The sequence below is a fragment of the Chamaea fasciata genome, unplaced genomic scaffold, assembly GCF_029207755.1.
Source record: "Chamaea fasciata isolate MVZ Bird 193981 ecotype frontalis unplaced genomic scaffold, bChaFas1.0.hap1 SCAF_9, whole genome shotgun sequence".
NCBI classification, from domain to species: domain Eukaryota; kingdom Metazoa; phylum Chordata; class Aves; order Passeriformes; family Sylviidae; genus Chamaea; species Chamaea fasciata.
This window is the reverse complement of record NW_027094094.1, coordinates 32868490-32890779: the sequence shown is the minus strand read 5'-3', so window position 1 is coordinate 32890779 and position 22290 is coordinate 32868490. Positions and strand designations below refer to the sequence as shown.

The following is a 22290-nucleotide window of genomic DNA, read 5'->3' as shown; positions in this document are numbered from 1 at the left end:
CTTAAATCTGTAAGTGCCTTTCTGAATCCCAGTGTTTTAATAGTTAGTCTCAAAGTAATCCTGCAGCAGTTATTAAAAACTGCTCTGTTGTTACCAGCTTACTCAAGATTTTTTGGGATTCTGCCTTGTTTTTTTATTTAGGCTGGCAGAGCAATACAGGTTTTCAGTGATTTGTTAACACAGGCAACAAAGCTTGCAGTAATGAGTCACAGATCTTTGTTTCTGCTGCAGTTATTTGGGGGGAAAATGAGTAACTTAAGTAAATTGTTTTGAGTAGCCTGAAAAATGAAGTCTGACAGTGTCAGATTGGCTGAGCTTTGTAAGGAGGGGCCCAAAACTTGGACTTTTTAGAGGTCAGTTTGCTGTCAAACTTATACAAGACATTTTTATTTTATTTTAAGTCACTTTTATAACAGTCTCTGTCATGATAAACTGTGTCATCTCTCTCAAAGCTGTCCTTTACCTGCTGATCCTCTCAATTCAACCTCACCACTGACCCAGCCCCTGTGGGAACAATGATGGGGAAAGTCACATTTTCCCTTTTTCCTCATGAATTCTGCCTTTTCAGCAGTCCTGTAATGAATTTTGTGTATTTACATAGTTTTGTCAGTTCAACACCTAGTTCTGTATCTATATTCTGTATATCTAGAAGTGCTGCTTTAGTTCCAGATTTGCTTTCTCTTATTTCGCATGATCCTTACATCTGAAAAGCCAAACCAGCACTAGTAGAATTGCCTCTTCAGTAGGGCAATTAATGGCAGGTACAAAAGTTGTTTGTGTTCTTTGTTAGTGCTTTCCTGACCTGGCTGCAGGGGAAGGAGAGGAGGGTGGGCTGATGGCTAAATACAGAATGCCTAAAGTGTGCCCCATGAGTCCTCTGTTTATCCCAGAGGATGAGTGTCTGCGTCACTGTTGTCAGGCCCTGACTAGATAAAAGGCATGTTGATAACTAATAACCTTTAAACAGCTCTGGAGGAAAAGAAGATCTGGATATGGCGTATCCTCCATAAGTACTTCTTACTTACTAAAGTCAGAGGTGGACAAAGCCATGATGGATTTAGTGCCAAGGAGAGGGAAGTTGCTGGGAGACCCTGCAGACCTACATAGTCCTTCTGCATCTCCCATGGTAGGAGTTTAGAGACCAGAAGTGAGGCTGGTGTCCCTGCCTTTGTTGGATAGCCATGAGAGTGTGGCAAGTGACAGAATTTTGTGACATGTCCAGTTAAAAGTGGGATCATCCAACAACTGTGAATAGTTTCACATCAGGGAACTCTGTAGTTAAGGAGGCACAGTCCAGCGTACACATATATAATGTGGGAATTTCTAGGCAGGCAGTGGAAGTGTTTTGGACAGCTCATCCTGGTTTTGACAGCATTCAGAGCTGGCAGCCTGCTTTTGTCTTGGCATGAGAGTGGAAAGGGTCACGTGAGGCTTTCAGGTTGACTGCACCATCTCAGTTAGGTTTGGGGAAAAGCTGGCACTCAGTTCTTGTCCAGTGTCAGCCAAAGCCTTGGGAAGAATTCAGAGTGGAGCATTGGTATGGAAAAAAAGAAATCTGAGGATAGGGATAAGTTATGAGGCCACGGCATGTGCAGCTTAAAGGAAAGACAGAAGGGAGATATAACTGTCCCAGTAAACACGAGGAGTCACCATAAAGGAGTCTGAGGCAAGTCATTTTCATCAATCAGGAACAGCAGAGCAGGTAATGAAATGCCTAAGTGTGCACCAGGGAAAGTTTAGTTGAGATCCAAGGCAGGTTGAATTTCAGTCCCTTTTTCCATTAAGCAGGGGGAATGTTGGTGGGTGGGGGGTTCTCTGTCACGGGTGAGTTACCGAGAGCTGGTCTTTGTGCCTCAGTCAGAAGATGCCATAAATGCTGTTCCTAACTGATTCCTCCCTCCTCCAAGTGAGGAAATTTGCACCAGAGAAATCAAACCCTCCCAGTGCCTCACTCTGAAAGGCAGAGGAAGAGTCTGTGGGGTGGTTTGGGGGGGCTCAGGATTATAAGAGCATATTGAGCAACTGCATGTCAGTTGTAAAATCACAGCGTGTCCTGAGTTGGAAGGGACCCACAAGGATCATGGAGTCCAACTCCTGGCCCTGCCCAGGACACCCCAACAATCCCACCCTGTGCCTGAGAGCATTATCCAAACACTCCTGGAGCTCTGGCAGGCTCCCTGGGAGCCTGTTCGATGCCTGACCACCCTCTGGGGGAAGAACCTTTTCCCAATATCCAGCCTAAACTTCTCCTGACTCAACTTCGCGCCTTTCCCTTGGGTCCTGTCACTGCTCACCAAAATATCCAGTGGTCCAGGAGTGTGGCAGTGAGGCTGGCATGGTGGGGCAGCTGTTTGTGAGCATGGCTGGGACAGGCTGGAACACAAAGGAGCAGCTGTGACATCCTCTTGTTTGGGATGGATGCTTCATGGGGCAACCACCAGGGGAGAAAACACCCACTGCTGCCTTGCTTGTATTTGAACCAGGAGACTTCAGTGTGGTTGATGCAGTGGCTCTGCAGGGGAAGCTGTGGAGGATTTTATTGGAATTTCTATTTATTGCATCATTAGCAGCAGTGGAAGGCTTTGCTCTGTACCAACAGGCTCCTCTGGTTTATGAAGGGTGTGTAAATCCAGTGCCGAGCTCCCGCAGTGCAGCTCCCTTGTGCGGGACACCTGCAAATAAAACCCCAGGAGTGCTATTTGGATTCATTACCTTGCCAAAGGAATGTGGGAGGGTTTGTATCAGAGTCCATGAATTAGGAAATATAAGCTATTTAAGCAGAGATGCTCTTGTTTATGTGTGCACAAACAAGTTAGCCAACAGCCAGGGAGCAGCAAAAGTTGGTGGGCAAGAGGTTGGGGATGTCTGCGTGAACGTGTTCTTGTAGCAGGTACCTGACTTCTGCCTCTTCCTGCTGGATGAACAAACACCTCAGTCCTCTTGCTCTTTCTCCCCTTTCAGGCTCTGAATTCAGAGCTGTTCTGCACCTCCACACGTTGCTGGCTGTGCTTCAGCCCTGGCTTTGCTTCTGCTGATGCAGGAAGGATGAGGAAGCAAGACCCTTTTCCCTGCTAGGCTGAATTAAACTCCTGCAAACTTATTCTTCTTGGGGAATTGAGCACCAAGGTCAAGCAGAAAATAGTGTGAACTCTTAACAGGCAGTGGGGGTGCTGTATTTCTTAATAAAACTGTGTGCAGCAGTTCCATGGAGACTTGGATATTGGTATTTTTTAGAGTAATGGCTTCACTCAGGTACTTGCAGCTCCGCTGTCCTGTGTGTTTTCCTGCAGGAGGGTTGGGAGTTTGTTCTGCTTCTGAACTTTGCTGTTATTCAAGGAGCATGCAAGATGGAAAATCTGCTCTGTTCCATGGTAGCAGGAGCATTGTCAAGGGCAGGGATGGCAGTAACAGAGCCAGGTCTGGAGAGCGGACGTGGGAGGAGATTCCTCAACTCTTCCCCCTCTCCATCCCTTTAATTTATCAGACGTGTCCTTTTTTCCTGAGCATTGCTGATTCCTTTTCTTCAGGTTTCCTTCCTGTCGTTCCCTCACTGCACAGAATTTCAAACCACAGATCTGCTTCCTGCCTGCAGGAGGATATTTTCATTCACGGGGCTGAAGTTCAGGTGCAGCCATCTTTACATAACCTTTTTTTAATCGCTCATTAAAGCGGAACAAGTGGCTGGTGATGGGAATGAATTTTTCCCCCTTGCAGGCAGCAGTGGCTTGCCAAGGTCAATGAAATCTCCAAAGCTTCTCTCCAACATCAGGTCTGCTGGGATTGAACTGCTGCTGACAGATGGACATTTTTAACCTGGCTGCTACATATTCACTTAGGCAGAGCGGGGAAAGTGTAAACAGAGAGAGCATTTGGGAGATTGGATTTTCCTCATGTGAAAATAGCTCCCATTTCTTTCATTTCTTCATTATTTTTTAAGGTAAAGAGAAGTGGTGGTCCAGGCTGGGTTTGGCATTTCCTCCTTCCCATTTTCATTCCTCCTGCTGTTGGCAGCTCTGAACATCTTTAGAGCTGCGTCTTAGAGTGGGTTTTACCGAATAATGCAGTAACTACACCTGGGGCCTCTTTGTAGGCTGCGTCCAGAGCAGGCTGAGCTTCTTCTTGCAAAACCCAGTGCTTTAGATCCATGTCCACAGAAGAAACCTTTCAGCAAAATTTTCACCCCCCCCAAAAAAATTAGTATTTTAAATCTTTAATCTTCCTGAACAAAAAGCCTTCAGAAACTTTTGCCTTCCTTTTTTCTGGCAGTAATTTGGTGCCTGTACAAACACTTCAACTTCCTCACAAATACATTAAATTTTTTTGGACAGATGAGGTTGCTGGGATTTAGGGTGATAGATTGTGTTTTCCCCTTTCTTTTTCTTTCTGTCATAGTTGTATATGCAACTTGACGAGAGATCCTGGCAGCCTCCTTCTCCAGAACAGTAAACAGAGCCAGTGCTGCAGTAGTTTGCAGATAAATAATGTATTACAGCCTGTCAAATAAAGTTTTGAGCAAATACCACTTTAAAGGGTCATATATTATGAATCAGAATATCACCCTACAAATCATTATTTCCCAGACCCTTTTGATTCCTTATTATGCACAGAGCAGCTCTGGGGACTGGTCACCTTTTTCAACTACCCCTAAACCTGATAGAATTCGTATTAGCAATATTTCTCCCGTGGATGTTTTTTTAACCTGCAGAAAGAAGCTCAAAAATCATCCCTGAACACTTCTCTCCCCATCCAAAAGTCCTTGAAGATGTATTTCTCTTTACTGTCTCAATTAGGATCGTGGCACACATACATTTATTAATTTAACATCCTTGCTTTGAGATTGTAGGGAATACATCATCTGTTTGATTGGTTTTTAGGGGAAACCTTCCTAGAAATTTAAGAGCCTGCTAAAATACAGCTGGATATTAGCTAATATGAGTGTTGGGAGAGGATAGCAAGTATATCCTTTTGGCATTGCTTTAGGGAAAGTCTGAGCTGTGTTTTCATCGTGCTGGCTCGTGTTACAGCTGGGTGTTTCTCTCCTGCACCGATGGGATTTGGTGGGTCCTAAATGCTGTCTGTGCCTGTGCCAAGTGCAGTGGCCTGGAGGTTATTTTAGCAATTTTCTTCTTCAGCAAAGCAAGAGACTCAAGCCACCAGTGTGTGTCTGGCCCAAAAATTCCACCTTAGGAAGGAGGGGCATAATCCCCAGGCATAATTTATCCTGCTTTTCCGCAGGAGGTTTTGACATCCGCTCATGGTTGTCTGATGATGCTGAGCTCTCTCTGAGGGCTTTGGTGTCCCCTCCCCAATTGCAGAGCAGGGGTTGCTGTCTTGGGCCCAGCTGGGTCTGGTGGCAGCAATCAAAAAACACTGCTCCTCCTTTTTTAAGCAGTTTTTAAAACTCCCATTCTCTGGTCAGAGAGGATTTTAGCACTGGAGTTTTGGGTAGACTGTTCCCCTATTAATACTATTGATTGTGACAAATTTATTGAGGAGGAAGGAGAGTCAGCTGGGAAGAGAAACCTTCCCCTGAGAAATGTGTGGTACCCAGACTTGGCCTTTTTCTGAGGCCATTCTGCTTCATTTCCCACTGGTGAGCCCTGCTGGCAGAAGGAGAGATGAAAGGAAACCAATGTCTGCATTTAAGAACTTCCAGCAGGTTGTTGGGTTGGTTTTTTTTCCACCAGGATGTTTCTTGTGATGGTGTCTCTGAATTGGTTTGGGCTGGATGCTCCTCAGAGCCTGGGGTTGGATTTCCTACAGAGGAAGATGGATTGAGTTAGTGGAGGAAAAAAACGGCGAAGCAAAGATATTATGGGTCTGTTATTTTGTGATGAATCCTTGTATTGCCTTTCCATAAAGTTGTGCAATTAAGGAGATGCAGAAGCAGAGAAAATTGCTTATTTGTCCTCTGCTCTCCTCATGTGAGAAAGCTTTTCTCTCAGAAGGAAGGAGAGTGGGGTTATTTGAACAAAACTGGGCATTTCATCTTACAGGGGAGCAGGAGTCTACTCACCCTGTCAGGTTTGGGGAGGAGTTTGGGACTATTTAACACGTGTTTAAAGTTGTGGATAATCTTTTAAATAACAAAAAAATCAGCGAGTACCCTGCTCTATGTTTGGACTGGCAACTGGTACAGGGTTAGCAAAGCTGGTGAAGTCAAGAGCTGCTCCCCATTTCTCCTGCCTTCTTCCCCTCCCATAGCATTCCAGGATGGCCTGGGTTCGAGGGGATCTTAAAGCTCATCCCATTCCACCCCTCTGTCACTGGCAGGGACAACTTCCAACATCCCAGGTTGCTCCAACTTCCAACGTCCAACCTGGCCGTGGGCACTTCCAGGGATCCAGGGGCAGCCCCAGCTCCTCTGGGCACCCTGTGCCAGGGTGTCCCCACCCTCCTAAGGAACAATTCCTTCCTAATATCCAATCTAAACCTCCCTCCTTTTAGTTTGAAGCCATTCCCTTCTGTCCTGTCACACTTCCTTGCTGAACTGTTCCATCAACGCTTTGGATTTCCTTTCGCGTCACGTTGGCTTTTAATGAATTTCAAAGCACAGCCTTTTCTATTTCAAGCTAATTTCTTCAGCACCTCAGGTGTCCTGGCCTGCCGGAAGAACACTGGCCAGCATTCTATCCCGTTCTCCTTGCCTCGTGCAGATGCAGAATCCACTGCTGGCACCCAGTGGCTGCGAGTGGAAGCTGCTCCGGAGGTGTTGAACTCGCTGGCCGAGTGTGTGTGTGGATTTTGGGGCTGCAATTTGGGATGGGATAGCACCCTCCCTGTCCTCTGTTTGTCCCGGTGGGATACTGGGAGCAGGAGCTGCTCCATCCCCCTCTGGATAATGCTGTGTGAGCGACTGCTTTGGCCCTGCTTTCCCTTCTTCAAGATCCATGAAAGGGAAAAAGGCTGTCAGAGGACTTGTTTGCCTGTAATAAAGCCCAGTGTGCTGTGCCCTGCATTCCCTCCTTGTAGGGTTTGGGGTTATTCCCCCCCCCATCCCACCCAACAGAAAAATAACCTGTACAGTATCATCCTGTGCATGGAGGCAAATAATCGTGATTATCTGGGAATGGGCACTATTTTTTCTGCTTTTTCAAATAGCCAGAGGATTTTAACACCGTTTGTAGGTATTGAGTACTGAAAGAAAAATTCCTGTAGGTTTTGCACCCTCCTTCATTTCCAAGTGGTGAGTTGTGTTTGGCTAGAAGACGTTCCAGAGGGTACAAGAGTATGGATGTGCCACTGCTCCTGGGCAGGGGGGTTAGGAAAGGGGGTGTCAGGAGTAGCTGGGGGTTTTCTTTCATCAGGAATCAATGGGTTTCCGCTCACAAATCCTTTGAAGCCCAGTTTCTTTATGGATAAACAGAATCTCTGACATACCAGAAAAAAAATAAGCAGAATTCTCTCCCTGAAATTTCTCTTTAAATTACATACCCTGTTTATCCCTTCTGTAATTAATTTAAATGCATCTGACATCTTGCTTGGAGGCAAGATTTGAACTTTCTTCATCCCTCACTGCGATGCTGTTGCTTTTTCTCAGTTCAGTGGTGGTTATATTGGAATTTGGGAACTGGATGTGGACCAGCTCTCACTTCCCAGCCCTTTTCTGGGCTGACCTTTGCAATGAGCACCACTGTACGTGACAGTGAGCATCTGAGTGTTCTGTTTGATGTTAGAGATGTTAATTTTTAAATTATATAAATAATGAGCAGCAAAAATTCCATCGTTTCCAGGCTTTTTTTATTCCTTGTGAATAGTTGTGTGGCATATCAGTAGAAAAATGAAGATAAAAAGTATTTTAATTTTTTCTTTCTGGTCTTTTTTGCATCTGGTAGTGCAAAGCTGACCACAACCTGAAGGTTTAGTTCCAAAAAAACTGCAAGGAGCTGATTCTTTATTTCTCCATCTGCAGGGAGCTGTGCTACCCTATGGAGCTGCCCAGTGCTTGATCCTTAATGCAGTGCAGGGAGAGAGGGGGCTGATGAGCTTTCAGACACCAACTTGAGATTTTCTAAGCGTAGTCACCACTTAGGAGGTTGATCTGAGATATTTGGACCCATTTCCTAGCCTTTAATTAAAGATGCTACCTAAAGCTCTGCTAAAATTCAGGGTATTTTAAGGCTGTTGGTAGAAAAATGCTGGTTTGTGTCTCTGGGGATGAAATTAGGAATATTGCTGCAGAAGAAAGCATCAGTGGTGCTTTTGAAGCAGCACTGACAGCAGATTTTTGTGTCCCAGGGGCATTTTCTTTGCATTCTCCAGGCGTGGCAGAAACTACTACTTTGGCTTTTTAATGAAGAATATTTCCAACAACTGAGTTTTCCCTCTCCTTTTCCCAGCACAGGAGAATGGAAGAGGCCCACATTTTGCATCCTGAGTGATGCCCAAAGCCTGTATCAGATGACAGTAAAAATCACCATTTTCCCAAAAAAACTGTGTGGGCCACTCAGGTGAAAGCACAAGGGGGCTGAAGAGCAGAATTTTCCCATTTGGGATCTCCCTCCCTCCTGCCAGAGTCCCCCATACAAATCCCTCCAGCCTTGGTGCTCCACTTGTCAGGAATCCCTTGGTTTTCCACTGGGAAAAGCAACCAAAATCTGGTTGATGTGGTAATAATTAAAAATTCATTAGCGCTGAAGAGTGGCTGAGGCAGGAATGGTCAACTCAGCAGGCAGCAGAGTGTCAATCGCTGGTACCACGTCGTTCCCCGTGAGCTGAAAAATTAGTTTTGTTGTCAAATGTCATCTTCCGGCTTGTGATCAGCTGGAGCTGTGTTTCCTGGTAAATTTGAAGGGTACAATCTATCCCAAATAAGTGTTGAGATCTGTGAAACTGAGTGAAAGCTAATGTTGATGCTTGTAGATTCACAGAGGTGGGGGAAGAGGAAAGATGAAATCCCCGTTATTCAGTGGGCAAAGACCTGGTGCTCCCACCCAGCACCTTCCCAAGCTGGGGAATGGCTCTTCCCTCCTTCCCTGTACTGGAAGCCAGGAGACAAACTACTGCAGGAGAGATGGACTAGTGGAGAAAACCTTTCTCTGCCCAAGGGCTTTTTGGAAGTTCTGCAGGGGCCTCACAGCAGCATTTGTAAGAGTCAGGGACTGGAAGGGTCTGAGGATGAGAACTTGGGGAAGGTGAAGCCTGGAGACATCCATGAACCTTCCCTTGGTGGGACACTGGTACAGGCCTCGGAGCAGAGAAGAGTAAAATTGGAAGACCTTTGCAAAACTTCTCTTTGGTTTATTAACCACTGTCCCTATTTAGAGCAGCCCAGTCCTGTGGGATAAAACTGGGAGGGTGAGATACAAAGGCTTCTCCCAAGAGCTGTCCAAGGAATTGCACGTAGGGAGAATGTGGAGAGACAATCCTGGGGAAAGCAGATACTGGAGCACATCAGGACTCCTCCTTCACCAGTGTTTCCTGCGATGTTAATTGTTTATGGTGCCTTTTTAATGCTTCATACCTCAGGTGGAGCTTTCTGCTGCTCCTGGTTTTCATCTCCCTGTTTTCCTTTCCCTTGCAGTTCGAGCGGCACGACCCGGTGGATGGGCGGATCACGGAGCGGCAGTTCGGGAGCATGCTGCTGGCGTACAGCGGGGTGCAGTCCAAGAAGCTCACTGTCATGCTCAAACAGCTCAAGAAGCACTTCCAGGATGGAGAGGTCTGTGGCATTCATGGAAAATTTGGGAAAATTTCTCAGCCCCAGGCTGGGATGAGAAATCAGTTAAGCAATCCCCCTTTTCTTCGGAAAAGCGTCCGCTCCGTGTTAAGCCGTGGTGGAGAGAGGGAAGAGCTGGAGTGCAGTGGTTGGTGTCCAATGCAGGCTGTAGGTTTATTCCTTATGAAAACAGATGCTGTAATTTTAAAAATTCAATTTGCTGAATGGCACCCTGGGTCTGGAGCCAGAACAAACACTGAAGCCGTGCTCCCAGTTCCTGGCTCGACCTTGGGTTCATTAGCTGCTGTGACCAGGCAGTTTATTATTTAGTTATTAACTTCTGGGAAAAATTACTCACAATTTAGAGAGGAGTAAGTTTGCAGACCCTACACTCATTAATTCAGTGAGAGACCTTGGAATAAGATATTCATACCACAAGATGTGCTTTATCAGGTAAGGCAAGTATGAGCTGAGAAATTATTGAGCATTAGAATTTTGCATCTGCCCCTATAATGGATGTTCTTTTATTAAGCCAGAATGTTCTTATATTAACTGGGATATTTACAAGCAATTCATCAAAGTGAGAATGGGTGGAAAGTCTTTGGCTGGCTGTTTTAGAGCTGTTTTCTTCTGACATCAGAACCGGAGTTTATTTCTTAACTGGTTTAGGTGCCAAGTGTGTTATATAACACAAGTTTTGACCAGGGTCTGCTCCTTTTTTTGTTCCTTAATGGGATTCCTACATTAACAGGAATCATTTGATTTCTGCAGGAAAAAGTGCTTAAATGTGTAATGTGTGTCTAATAGAAAAGATCAGCTCTGGTTTTGAAGTTCGCAAATAGTTGATTCTTTTGCTGTGATTTTTGGGTGTTCATATATATATATGTGTGTGTGTGTATAGATATTACTGAAGAGTAGCTGGATGTGTGAGAAAAGAGGCAAAGGAATTCATTTTGGAAGGTTTCCTACAGCAGATGTTTTCTTCCTTTCGTGTGTAAGCCAAGACACTGACATCTATGCCAGAGGCAGAACTTCTTGTTCTTACCTTATTCCTCATCCCCAAATCAGCCAGATTGTCTTTCTATTTACAGCCAGCCAGATTCAGAGCAAATCTTTATCTTCCTGTATTCCAAGGACTTTCAAGGAGAGAAAATGGGCAATAGGATGAGAAAAAAAAAATTATATTTGCAAGGAACAGAATTGGTGAAAAATTCATGATTGCTTACACTGGTGAGGACGAAGTGCCCAGAAACTGTCCCGAACTCACCCAGCGAGGCTTTCCCTTGGAAGTGCAGTTCTTTTAAGAGAGATTTCTTGTGGAATCTGCCAAACCTTGTCTTCCTTGTCTGATGCAATTACCTTGACTGCACAAGGCAACCCTGGCAGCCTCCAAAACAACAAAACTCGGGGTTTAATCTAATCTTTAGCTATTTTTCAGTGCTGTTATTCTTCATTCCTGCTTTTGGGAGTGATAAGTTTTCTTCTGCTAACTGCTAATCTGCCTTCATTATTTTTATTTTTCTTGAGGAAAAATCCCATCTTACCCTGAATAGGTGAACTTTGCCTATTCAGCAGAGCTGCCACACTCTGTTTTGTCTAACATTGCTTATGAGTGTCCTCCCCAAGTTGTACTTACACAGCTGCTTTTCTCCTAGTAAAAAGGACCTGAGTCATCAGCAGTATTCACAAGCAAGGTATTATTTGATTTATGCCCCCTAACTGCTAGAAAACCAAGCTGTCTCTTCAGAAACCGATGATTCATGTCATCTCCTACATGTTCTTTGGGGACTGGCTGGGGTGTTTTTCTGTGGAGAGAGAAGGGGTTGGCAGTGAGGTGGAATTCCCGGCTGAACCTGGGTTCCCAGGTGAAAAGCCCTAATTTTTGCAGGAGATGTTTGAGCTGTCATGTTACAAGCAGGTAAGTGCTTCTGGAGTCTCCCTGCTTATATTTTGTGAGGATTACTTGGATGATGAAGGGATTCAGCTGATTATGAATCAACAGCTGGAGCTACAAATGCCTTCAAAGAGGTGATCATTCATCTGTTGACTTGTCTGAGGCTGTCCCAGTCCATGATTTTTATTTTATTTTGGTAGCTGGGACAGAATTAATCCTGATGCCAGCCTCACCTATGGGATTCCTCAAAAAGATACTAAATTTTATAATACTGTTGGTATTCTTGCTACAGACATTCAGTGGTTTTGTTCACATGAAAGCCATGATTTGTAGGATACACATGTGTCACTGGTTTTGTTTTTTCAGCTGATGAAAGGACCATGAAGAACAGGTTGGGTGGGGCTGGGAGCAACCTGGGATAGTGGAAGGTGTCCCTGCCCATGGCACGGGGTGGAATGAGATGGGCTTTGAGGTTCCTTCCCACCCAAACCATCCCAGGATTCCAAACAAGGGATAATTTTGCACAGACAGCAATGCTGCTTGGCCTTGGCATCTGCCATTTTGGGAATTCCAGGAAAATAGGATGGCTCTTTGCTTAGAACATTCCAAACCTCAGATGTCCCAGGCAGAGCAGGCAGATCTCAGCACAGTGTCTTCTGCTGGCCTGGAAGTGGCCACACACCTCGTGGTTCCTCCAGGCTTTCCACACTCTCAGTGCCCTGCTCCCAGGCAGGGAGGCATTGTGATTATTGCAAAGATATTTTCTCTTGCAGAACCATTGTACAAAACAGAGGGATCTGTGCAGTGCTTCCTGCAGAAGTACCTGATTTATTGGATTTTTTTTTTCCTAGGACAGTATTTAATTTAATTTAATTTAAGTCTGCTGTACATCCTAGTGTACCTCTCAGGAAGAGGAGCAGGCAAACCTTCAAGGAAAGCTCCCTGCAGAATCACCAGGGATTTCTCTCTTTAGTCAGCTCTGTTGTCCACATGTGCTCTCCCATTTTGCCATCTCATCCTTTTTGGCCCAGATCCATGAGTCCAGGGCTGACAAAGCTGCTGTTGCATGTGTCTGTGCACGCGTAGATCAGCAGTGCAGTGCCACATACTCACAGCAAAGATAGGCACAAGCTGCAAATATCTGTATGGAAAGACCTTTAAGATGTTCTTTTTTCTTTCAAAAGATTAGTGGCTTCTTTCCCTGATTAGAAGTTGTTCAAGCAGAGTTGCAGCGGATTGTGTAAATTTATACTTGACAGTACCTGCTGAACACATCCAGATCATGGAGCTGTGCCATGTTCTGCAGTTAGGATTTTTAATATCTTGCTCTATCAATCTGTCGTGCCAGGCAGGATAGGAGGAGCCTGAACCTGAGCTCCTCTTGACAAGCTGATTTATGTCTCCCAGAGAGGGAGTCTGAGTGGTTATTACTGTGATGATGATTCACCTCCTCCCTTGGCTCCATGCCGTGCCTCTGCTGGAGGAGCTGGAGGCTCCAGCTCTTGTCCCAGCACTGCTGTGGTTGTGCTGGAGCTGAGCAGGCTGATAAAATCAGGTGTAGTGTAACCAGCTGGGGTTCCCAGAGCTGTGCTCGTGGGCAGTTCTTCTCCTGGGGAGCTCAGGATGTTTTTCCATGACTATCCCAGAGCGTGGGTGTCGGCTCTCACCGAGCACATGCTCACCTGGCCCAGGGAAGTGGAGCAGACAGGGATCCTGCCTCCAGCAGCAAAGCAAACTGGGACACTTCTGTGCTTCAGTGTCACCTTCTGCCACACTGGGTAAGATGTGGATTCCCCCAGGGAGCCCTGAATCTCTTGGGAGAGACCTTACAGTGCACGGACTGTTTGATATTGTCATTGCAAGTGTGCAGGTTTCAAAAAAAAATTATCAGTTTGCCTGTTTTCCTGCATCCCAACTACAGGCTTGTGGTGTGTCTGCTCACCTGAGAAATGGTTTTCAGTCCCTTCCCGTTGTGGGACTGGTGGGGCCAGGAGGGAAGCAGGAGGGGAACAAGAGTACAGGTCACAACCCACATCCTCAAGTGCCAAGATTGAGTTTTTGGACTGTGCAGATGGATTCCCTTCTGGCTACAGCTTTGGGCCAATGAGTCACTGTGTCATTTCCAGGCAGTGTCTGTGATGTCCTTTTCCCACTGCCACATGAGTGTGTTTTCTCTGTCCTAGGGGCTGACATTTGAGGAGGTGGAGAACTTCTTCACTTTTCTGAAGAACATAAATGACGTGGACACGGCTTTGAGCTTCTACCACATGGCTGGAGCTTCTCTTGATAAAGGTATTAAAACCTGTGGGATGTTCAGGTGCTGGAAGCCTGAGGGAGCACAACTCATGCCGTGTCTTTGAAGTTAGGAAGATGTCAGACAAGCCCAGGCTGACAGGTTAAAAATGTACCCAAATTGCAATTCCTCCCGGTTATGAGGTGCTTAGCTCACTACATCCGTGGATAAAGAGGGATTTCAGGTTTTATACTTCCACAGTTTTAGATACCTGGAGAAAAAAGGCTGACATGTGCAGCCTGAATGGATGAGAAAGCAGCGATTTCATGGTGGTACCTTCAGAAGGACCATTCTGCTGTGTGCAGAGGCAATGTGACCTAATGAGTGTGCCACGGGCTGTGGTTCCAGATCCCAGGGACACCAGTGTTTCTTCTCCATCCCCATCTTCTGAAGTGACCTTTTTTTTTTTCCTTATACAAAGGACTTCAAAAATGAGTGTAAAAAATTCTTGCAGAGTCATCTTCTGTGGAGATCTCTGATCCACATGGCAGAGGCACAGCAGCAGTGGGGCTGGCAGTAGGAACTGCTCAGCCCTTGTTTTGTTTCAGCTTTGCTCAAAAATCATAGATTTTGCCTAGAAATAAGGGCTGGATGCTGCATTTCTGATTGGAAATCCAAGCAGGGGAAAACACCTTCAGAGCTCCTGGGAGTGCTGGAGGGAAAGAGGGAGAGCACTGGAACACCACTGAGTATTAAAGTCTGTCCAGAGACTCCATTTCAAATAACCCACAGTCCAGAGGAGTGGGCTGAACAAACCTCAGAGCTGCTGTTTCCTGGGGACCTTGTTAATAATGTGGTTTATTGATCAGACCAATCCATATATTCCTCCTCCACCTCATGTTTCCTTCTCTGAGCTGGTCTGTCTCAGGTATGTTCTTAGATCTGACACATTGATGTAAAAAAAAGGAAAAAAAAACCCAAAAATATATTTCAAATCAAAGTCCCACTCTGCTGCCAGGATCTCTCACAAGTGCATGCTTTGGTCTTTAGATTTCTTTAAGAGGGTTTTTTTTTTTTTAAGAGACTGAGAATATAAAAAAAAGATGGCAAACTCATTAAAGGATTTTTAGGCTAAGTGGAAACTCTTGTCTACTACAAAGTTAAAGCTGATTTATTTAGGCAGCTGCAGAATTAAGCATTTTGGAAATCAACTATTTCAACTGCTGCTGTTGTGGAAATACTAAGGCATTAATAGGTTTTGGGACAGTGGAATTACAGAGGGAAACAAGCGTGTCACATCTCTTCTTGTGTGTGTCAGCAGCCCTTCTCATCTTAAATTTTTTTGGGGGAAATCATCTGTACTCTTTGATTTAGATCATCATTGCCTTAAGACTTAAAAGAACCTGACAGGATTTTCTTTCATTTAAAAGTAAAATACCAAGTCTGGGTGTGCTGCTGCTGCTCTGAGCCCTTTCTGCAGCATCCCAGAGGAGGTAATAGCCCAGCAAATCAAATTTACTCAGTGCCTACAGGAAATTAGCATTTGTCCTGTCATGGAATATACATTTTTGCAGAATTTAGGTCTGTGTGCAGTTGGTAAATCACTGTGATTGCTGTTTAATTATGTGCCATTAATGAGCTCGTGCAGCCACTGAGCTGGGAGTGTTTGGCTGGGGTAAGGGAACCTTTCTTGGGCAGGAATCAGATTGAAATCAAGTAAACTGTAAATGGGGTGTGCCCTCCCAAAAGTGAAGCTTTCACAAGGTTGCTGGATACAAACTAACAAATGTAAAAATTACCCTGGGATGGGGACCAGGAAGAGGTTAGTATTTGTAATGATTTGCTGCTAACAATGCAGCAAACATTATTGTGATTTTAGAAGGGCTGTTTAAAATTTCAGAGGGGAAAAAATGGCTGGTACCAAACAGCCAGAGCTTGACAGCCTGTTTTCTGTGCTGAATTAAAGCTGCTGCTTCTTCTAAAAAGGATCATAAACTTGTATTTTAATGACCCATTTAAAAACACCTAGATTATTTGTTAGCCCATCTTTCATTTTCCCAGCAGCATAATAGCTGTCATTCTCTTAAATCATAAACATTCCTTAGAGGACTTCTGGCTCACAGATGGAAGCAGGACAGGAACTGAATTTGGTGCTGATTCCCCTTTTAGGAGGGTGTGAGTTGCACTTTTTCTGGCACTGTGGGCAGCCAGGCTTTCCAAGCAGCCCTTCTGCCAGCAGAGAGCTGTGGGATAACTCCTTTGGGGTTTAGGGCAAGGCATGGATGGGCCAAAGGGAGGTTCATGGAAAATCATTTTATTTGAATGATGCTGCTGGAAACGGCTGCAGAGTCGACAGGGAATCGGGAAGGAGGCAGAGGTGAGCTGGAATGTACTCCTGGAATTGCTGCTTGCTTTCCTCTGCCTCGGAGATGGATGGAAGAAGTCGGCCCTCCTGGAAGCACAGCTCGCATTACTCCTCTGGAATAATGGCAGTGCTGGTCGTTGGGAGGGGAGGACTTGGGAGGGCTCTCTGGAGACCCTCATATCCAACAGGATCCCCTGCAGCTGCTCGCCCTGGGCCACCTGCAGTCAGGTTTGGGATGTCTCCAAGGAATCTCCTTTCTTTCCATATTTCTGGCCATGGATATTGCACAAACAGGGGGTTGGCTCTGCCTTTGGTCTGGGAGCTCTGCTTTTATTGTCCCTGATCTCCACGACTTTCTGTCATGCTCCCTTTGATGTCAAAACAGCTTCTGCTCAGCTGCAGGGCTTCAGCCTCACGGTTTGAGGAGACAAGGAGAAATGTGCTGTGTGCACAGGATTGCATAAGGCTTATCCATCTTTCTCCTGGATGGGTGTTCCAGCACGTACTCATGCAAATGATTTGTAAAAAGTTAAATAGATTTTGGTGGCCGTACTACCAGTGATAGCATCCAGCATTCCCACCTGGGAGCCTTGACATGAAACGTGCGCATTAACGTGAGACTCATTTCTGGGAGGCCAAAACACACGTGTCCTGCCTTTCCATCTTGGAATGGCCCAGGGCAGGGAGCTCTGCTCCCTTCACCCCAAGTGCCATTTGGAAAACAAAGGCAGCAGCCCAGCTGTCCATTCTTTTGGCCACATGTGTGATTAATCTCAAGTTGGAGGGAAAAAGTGAAGTTTGCCATCTGGCGAGGCTCTCGCCTGGAGCGAAGCCCCGTCTGCAGGCACTCGGTGAGGCATTGCTCACGGTGCAGTTCTGGGAATCAGAGTGGAAAAAAAGGATAACTGTGTCAGATACTAGACTTGCATAAAATAACTCAGATGGCTCATTAAAGGAACCAGTGGGAGATAGCAATGCATGAAATTTTAGAAGCTTTTCAAGATAGAAATGTGGAATTCTTTTTTTTTTTTTTTGATTGTATGAAATCCAGGAAAATTTCTATCCCAGAATCCCAAACCTGGACAGGCTTTGTGTTAAGAGATGTTCCCCAGACAGCATCTATTTCATTTTGTGAAATGGTAAAGAAATTATTCCAGCAGGTTTACTTTAATTTTATTTGCCTCCCTGAGCTACCTTGTGGTCTGGAGCATGTGTGTGGAAGTGGAAAGCAGAGACGCTTTCCCTCTTCCTTATGGTTCCTTAAAAATCAGCACAGCACAGTCATGCAGCCCGTGTGGAAATCATTTTGACATCAGGCAAGAACGATGGGATGGAGCTGACACTTTTGCAGTTAGATTAATAAGAGAGGAAGCAGGAACTGGTGGCTGTGAGTACAAGCTGCAGCTGGGAAGACTGTGCCTGTGAAAAATAAACAGGAGGGGAGGGATCAGGAGACTCCCTGCGGAGTTGGAAGGAGCAGGTAAAATCTCAGCAGAAAAACCTGACTTCTAATTAAAGGAATTAGGACAGGGGGCAATGGTTTTAAACTGGAAGGGGAGGTTTTGATTTGGTGTTAGGGAGAAGTTGTTCCCTGTGAGGGTGGGCAGGCCCTGGCACAGGGTGCCCAGAGCAGCTGTGGCTGCCCCTGGATCCCTGGGAGTGTCCAAGGCCAGGCTGGACAGGGCTTGGAGCAGCCTGGGACAGTGGAAGGTGTCCCTGCCCATGGCAGGGGGTGGCACTGGAGGAGCTCTGAGATCTCTTCCAACCCAAACCATGATGGAATTCTGTGATGTAGAAAGCCATTCTAACTTTTTTTTTATATGTAAGGCTACAGCCATAGGGTACCTAGGGCACCAGGAGGGGAGGATGGCATCAAGGTGAAGCACCTTGAGATAAGTTTTACGTTTACAACAAATAAAATGAAATTTGGCATTGCTGTCTGAGGAAATACAGAGTAATAACTGCTGACTGGAGCTACATCACTCATGGAGAAAAGAAATTTCTTTCAAAAAGAATGATTACATAGAAAAAACAGGGTCTTACTTGAGATTATATGTATCTTACATATATACAATGTATCATTCCAATTTTCTCCTGCATTATTTAATAAAAGGAGAGGTTTTTTGGGGAAAAGGACCTGGTGGTGCCTGTGAATTTCTCTCGGAAAACCCCAGATTTCACTCAGGGGACCAGAAATGGGGTGGAAGGTACCAATAATATAAGCATTCATAAAAAAAAAAAAATCCTAATAGAAATATTTTATGCAGTTTGTAATTAATCCAGTTACGGTATATATTGGATTATTATTTTTTCCTTTCTGTGATACGCTTAACTCTCCAAAATTCCTGAAGGACAAGAGGTGCAGAAACCCATAAAGATGCTGTGGAGGAAAGCAGAGGCTGTTTGTAGTTTCAGCCTGGTTTTGTGATGTACCACTTCCCTCTTTTCCTTTGCTCCACAGCTAAACATTGATCCCAGTTGCTGTGGATGGTGTTTCCTTGGGTCAGGCTTTGTAGAGAAGCAATTTAACTTTAAGTACATTCACACTAGCCTAGTGAGGGAGCTTTCTTTTTTTCCCCCTATTTGTGCAGGAAAATCAACTGCCTGACCTTGCCAGATTGATAGCTCCATGGATTGCCCTTTTCTAAAGGTGGGAATAAAACTCCTGCTTGCTTCTCTGCTGCCAGTGGAGAAAAAGGAAATAATTCCTTACAATCCTTTATCGCAAGGTTAATCTGGTCTGCTCCCTTCAGGAGGGTGGGTGGGTTCGTTCTGCAGTTACTGGGTTGCAACAGGAAAAGCAGTCTTTGGAATTCCCAGCCTGCTGGGATAGTTGCCTGACAGAGTATCATCCTCGGAATGCTGTCAGAAGGAGCTGCCTGGTTGATCAAGCTTACTCCAGGCCTCTCTGAAGACACAAAGGCTGTTTTCATGGAGGAACTGGAGTCTCCTGCTGTGGTTGGCACATGCTGGGCCCTGTGTGACCCTGTGCCCTCTCTCTGTTGCAGTCACCATGCAGCAAGTGGCCAGGACCGTGGCCAAGGTGGAGCTCTCGGACCACGTGTGCGACGTGGTGTTCGCGCTCTTCGACTGCGATGGTGAGTGAGCACCTCAGCCAGGCCAGGAGAGGGTCAATCCAGGGCAAGAAATCCAGGGGAAAAGGGCTCTTCTTGCCATGCTCCTTGTCCATGGATCTGTGCTGATCCCCCTGCCCTTTGGGGAAGAGTATCCAATGGAAGCCACCCTGTGAGGTGTGGATTGTGGAGCACGGATGGGGAGGGTTTGGTGTGCACGCTTTGCTCCTTCCCCCCCCCCCCCCCCCAGAACTCCAGTTTGTTTAACAAAATGAACTGCTGTGCCCCAGTGTTGGAGAGGAGCCGGTCTGGGGCTTTATCTCCAAAGTCCTAGACAAATGTCAGCTTAATTTTTAATTAATTACTAGCAGCTCTGTGCCCTGCTGGGAAGCTGGTGACTTTGCAGAGGGTGGGAGCACCCCGGGGTAGTTGTTGTCACACTGAAGCACTCCTGGCTTGATTTAACGGCAGTTACTGGAGTCTTTGCCAGGTGACAGCAATTCTGACTTGGAAAGAAGGAGATTCTGCATTTGCCCAAAACTGCCGAGCCAAAATCAGAGTCCTGGCTGGAACCCTGCTTCTCCAGCACAGGCACCAGCATCTGGCAGCTCTGAGCGGCAGCACTGGTGCATAAAGTATGAACATTGAAAAATGTATTTGATTTTTTTATTCCTTGTTGTCCCTCTTGGTTTCAACCCCACCTGCTCCTTTTGCACCTTTCTAAGGTCACATCTCCTGTTTTATTTTCCTCTGTGCTTCAGTACCACTGTTCTGATACAATTTTCAAGTCAGATGATCAGGCTGGAGATTAGAATGAGCTGAAGTGCATCCAAATATTCCCTGTTTGCCTTCTCTCAGAGGAGAATCTCCTAAATATTTTGATAGCAAATCTTTGGAGGGAAAGACTCTGGTTGCCAGAGGAGTCCCCCAAGGAAGAAACCAAGTAGAAAAGCAGGCACAGACCTTTATTATTATGATTTTGTTGTTTTCACTCCATCAGTGTTTACAAACATTAAAAACCTGCAGCACTGGAGGGAATTTTGCTCACCCCTTGATCGTTTGCTGGAATTTTGCTGCCCAGTGGCTGCATCCTCCACAACCTCATTCATCAGATCAACAAATCATCTACTCCACTAGAAAAATTTGTGCACCCTTAGCTTCCTAAACCACTTAAAGCAGTGTTTCCTGGGAGGACACGGACATTTGGTTTGCATTTGCTTTTCTGCCTCCTGCAGGCATCCATAGGGTTGGGATTTACACTCTGTGGCACGGAAACCCTTGCTCTTAGCAGGATATTTTGGGAAGTGGGAGCCAAATTTGGTCTCAGTTTCTGCAGGAAAGGACACTCGTGGCTGCTGCCCTTTAGAGTTACAATTTCAAGGAGGTTGGTGGTGGGTCTGTGATTGTTTCTCCTCCTTTTTGCAGGGAACGGGGAGCTGAGCAACAAGGAGTTTGTTGCCATCATGAAGCAGCGTCTGATGCGAGGCCTGGAGAAGCCCAAGGACATGGGCTTCACACGGCTCATGAGGGCCATGTGGAAGTGTGCCCAGGAGACAGCCTGGGACTTCACAGCTCCCAAACAGCAGTAGCAGGGTTGTGAAGGAGCACCCCCATTCCCTGGATCAGCCCTGACACAGCACCAGGGGTGGCACCAGGCTCTGGAGAGCCCAGGCTGTCTGGTCACAGGAGGGTTTTGTCAATCCAAGTTAGAAATCCACGCCTGTTGTCTTTGCTTGCTGCTGGCTCCTTAATATTCCTCTCTCTCAGGAATAAGGAAAGGACTTTGGCTGCCACCACCTCTGCAGTGTGATGTGCCCTGCTCGAGAGCTGGACCCCAAATCACCTTTATTTAATGCTGTGGAAAAAATGGCACGGGGGTTATTTTGATTCTCAGACTGCTCCTCAGAAAAGCTGGGCATTTCCTGGATTTCCTGGATCCCAGACCAGGATTTCAGCCAGCCAAAAGCTCCATGCTGCACCTATTGCAGAAGGGCAGCTAAAAGTAGTGGAGCAACTGGTTCTCCTGCCCTTCCTGCCTTGCACAAGCATCCTGCTGCAGGAGCTCTCTAATTGATTTCCTGAATGGAGAGCCCTCTCCGTGGGGAATTGTACTGGGAAGGGGCTGATGAGTGTCGTTCTCCGGGTGTTGTCCCTCTGTAAAATACCATGTAAAGACGTTGCTCACAGCAGCCTGGCTCTGTCTCTTCATTGCTGCCCATCCTCCCCCAAGGCTGGGGCTGAGGCACTGCAGATGGGGTGTTCTGGAAGGGGGGAAACCCCGTGACTTTCCAGAGCTGGAAAGACAAAGGGGGGATAAATCACTCCTGGAATACTTTCCTTCCCCAGTACAGGAAGGACATGGAATTGCTGGAGAGTGCAGAGGAAGCCACCAGGATGATCAGAGGGATGGAGCAGCTCTGCTGTGAGGAAAGGGTGAGAGGATTGGGATTGTTCAGCCTGGAGAGAAACTCCAGCGTGACCTGATTGTGGCCTTCCAGGAAGGTGACAAGAACCATGGAGAGGGAATATTGACAAGGGCCTCAAGGGGAAATGGTTTCCCACTGCCAGAGGGCAGGGTTAGATGATATATTAGGAAGAAATCCTTCCCTGTGAGGGTGTGACACCCTGGCACAGGGTGCCCAGAGCAGCTGTGGCTGCTCCTGGATCCCTGGCAGTGTCCAAGGCCAGGCTGGACAGGGCTTGGAGCACTGAGATAGTGGAGGGTGTCCCTGCCCATGGCAAGGGGTGGGACTGGATGACCTTTAAGGTCCCTTCCCACCCAAACCATTGTAGGATTCTGTGGTTCATACAGGGATATTGATCCTGATCACTCCAACTAGAGTCATCTTTCTCTCCCCCCTCATTTCTCAGGCAGAGCCTGCTCCTTTGGGCTGGTTTGGGTGTGTGTCCCTGTGCTGTTACACACATCAGACCCCACAGACCAAGGCAGGAGTGCAGAGTGCAGGTTTGGCCCTTCCTGGCTGCAGCTGTTCTTCCCTCCCTCCTGCCTGCTCCCCATGGCCAGTCCCCAGGGCTCTCCCCTGTCTGAATTCTCTCGTTTGGAAT

At 46.3% G+C, this 22290-nt stretch overlaps 1 protein-coding gene across 9 annotated transcripts in view; it reads left to right on the top strand.

The window, feature by feature from the left end:
• Positions 1-21413, top strand: part of MICU1 (mitochondrial calcium uptake 1) — an 84436-nt gene extending 63023 nt beyond the window's left edge. For all 9 annotated transcript variants that reach the window (XM_066191795.1, XM_066191793.1, XM_066191792.1 and 6 more), the window contains 4 exons: positions 9524-9661; positions 13736-13844; positions 19159-19248; positions 20650-21413. In XM_066191795.1, coding sequence (XP_066047892.1) covers positions 9524-9661; positions 13736-13844; positions 19159-19248; positions 20650-20813 — 501 coding nt within the window. In that variant the 3' untranslated portion in view covers positions 20814-21413. The remainder of the gene's footprint in view (positions 1-9523; positions 9662-13735; positions 13845-19158; positions 19249-20649) is intronic.
• Positions 21414-22290: the final 877 nt, after the last annotated feature.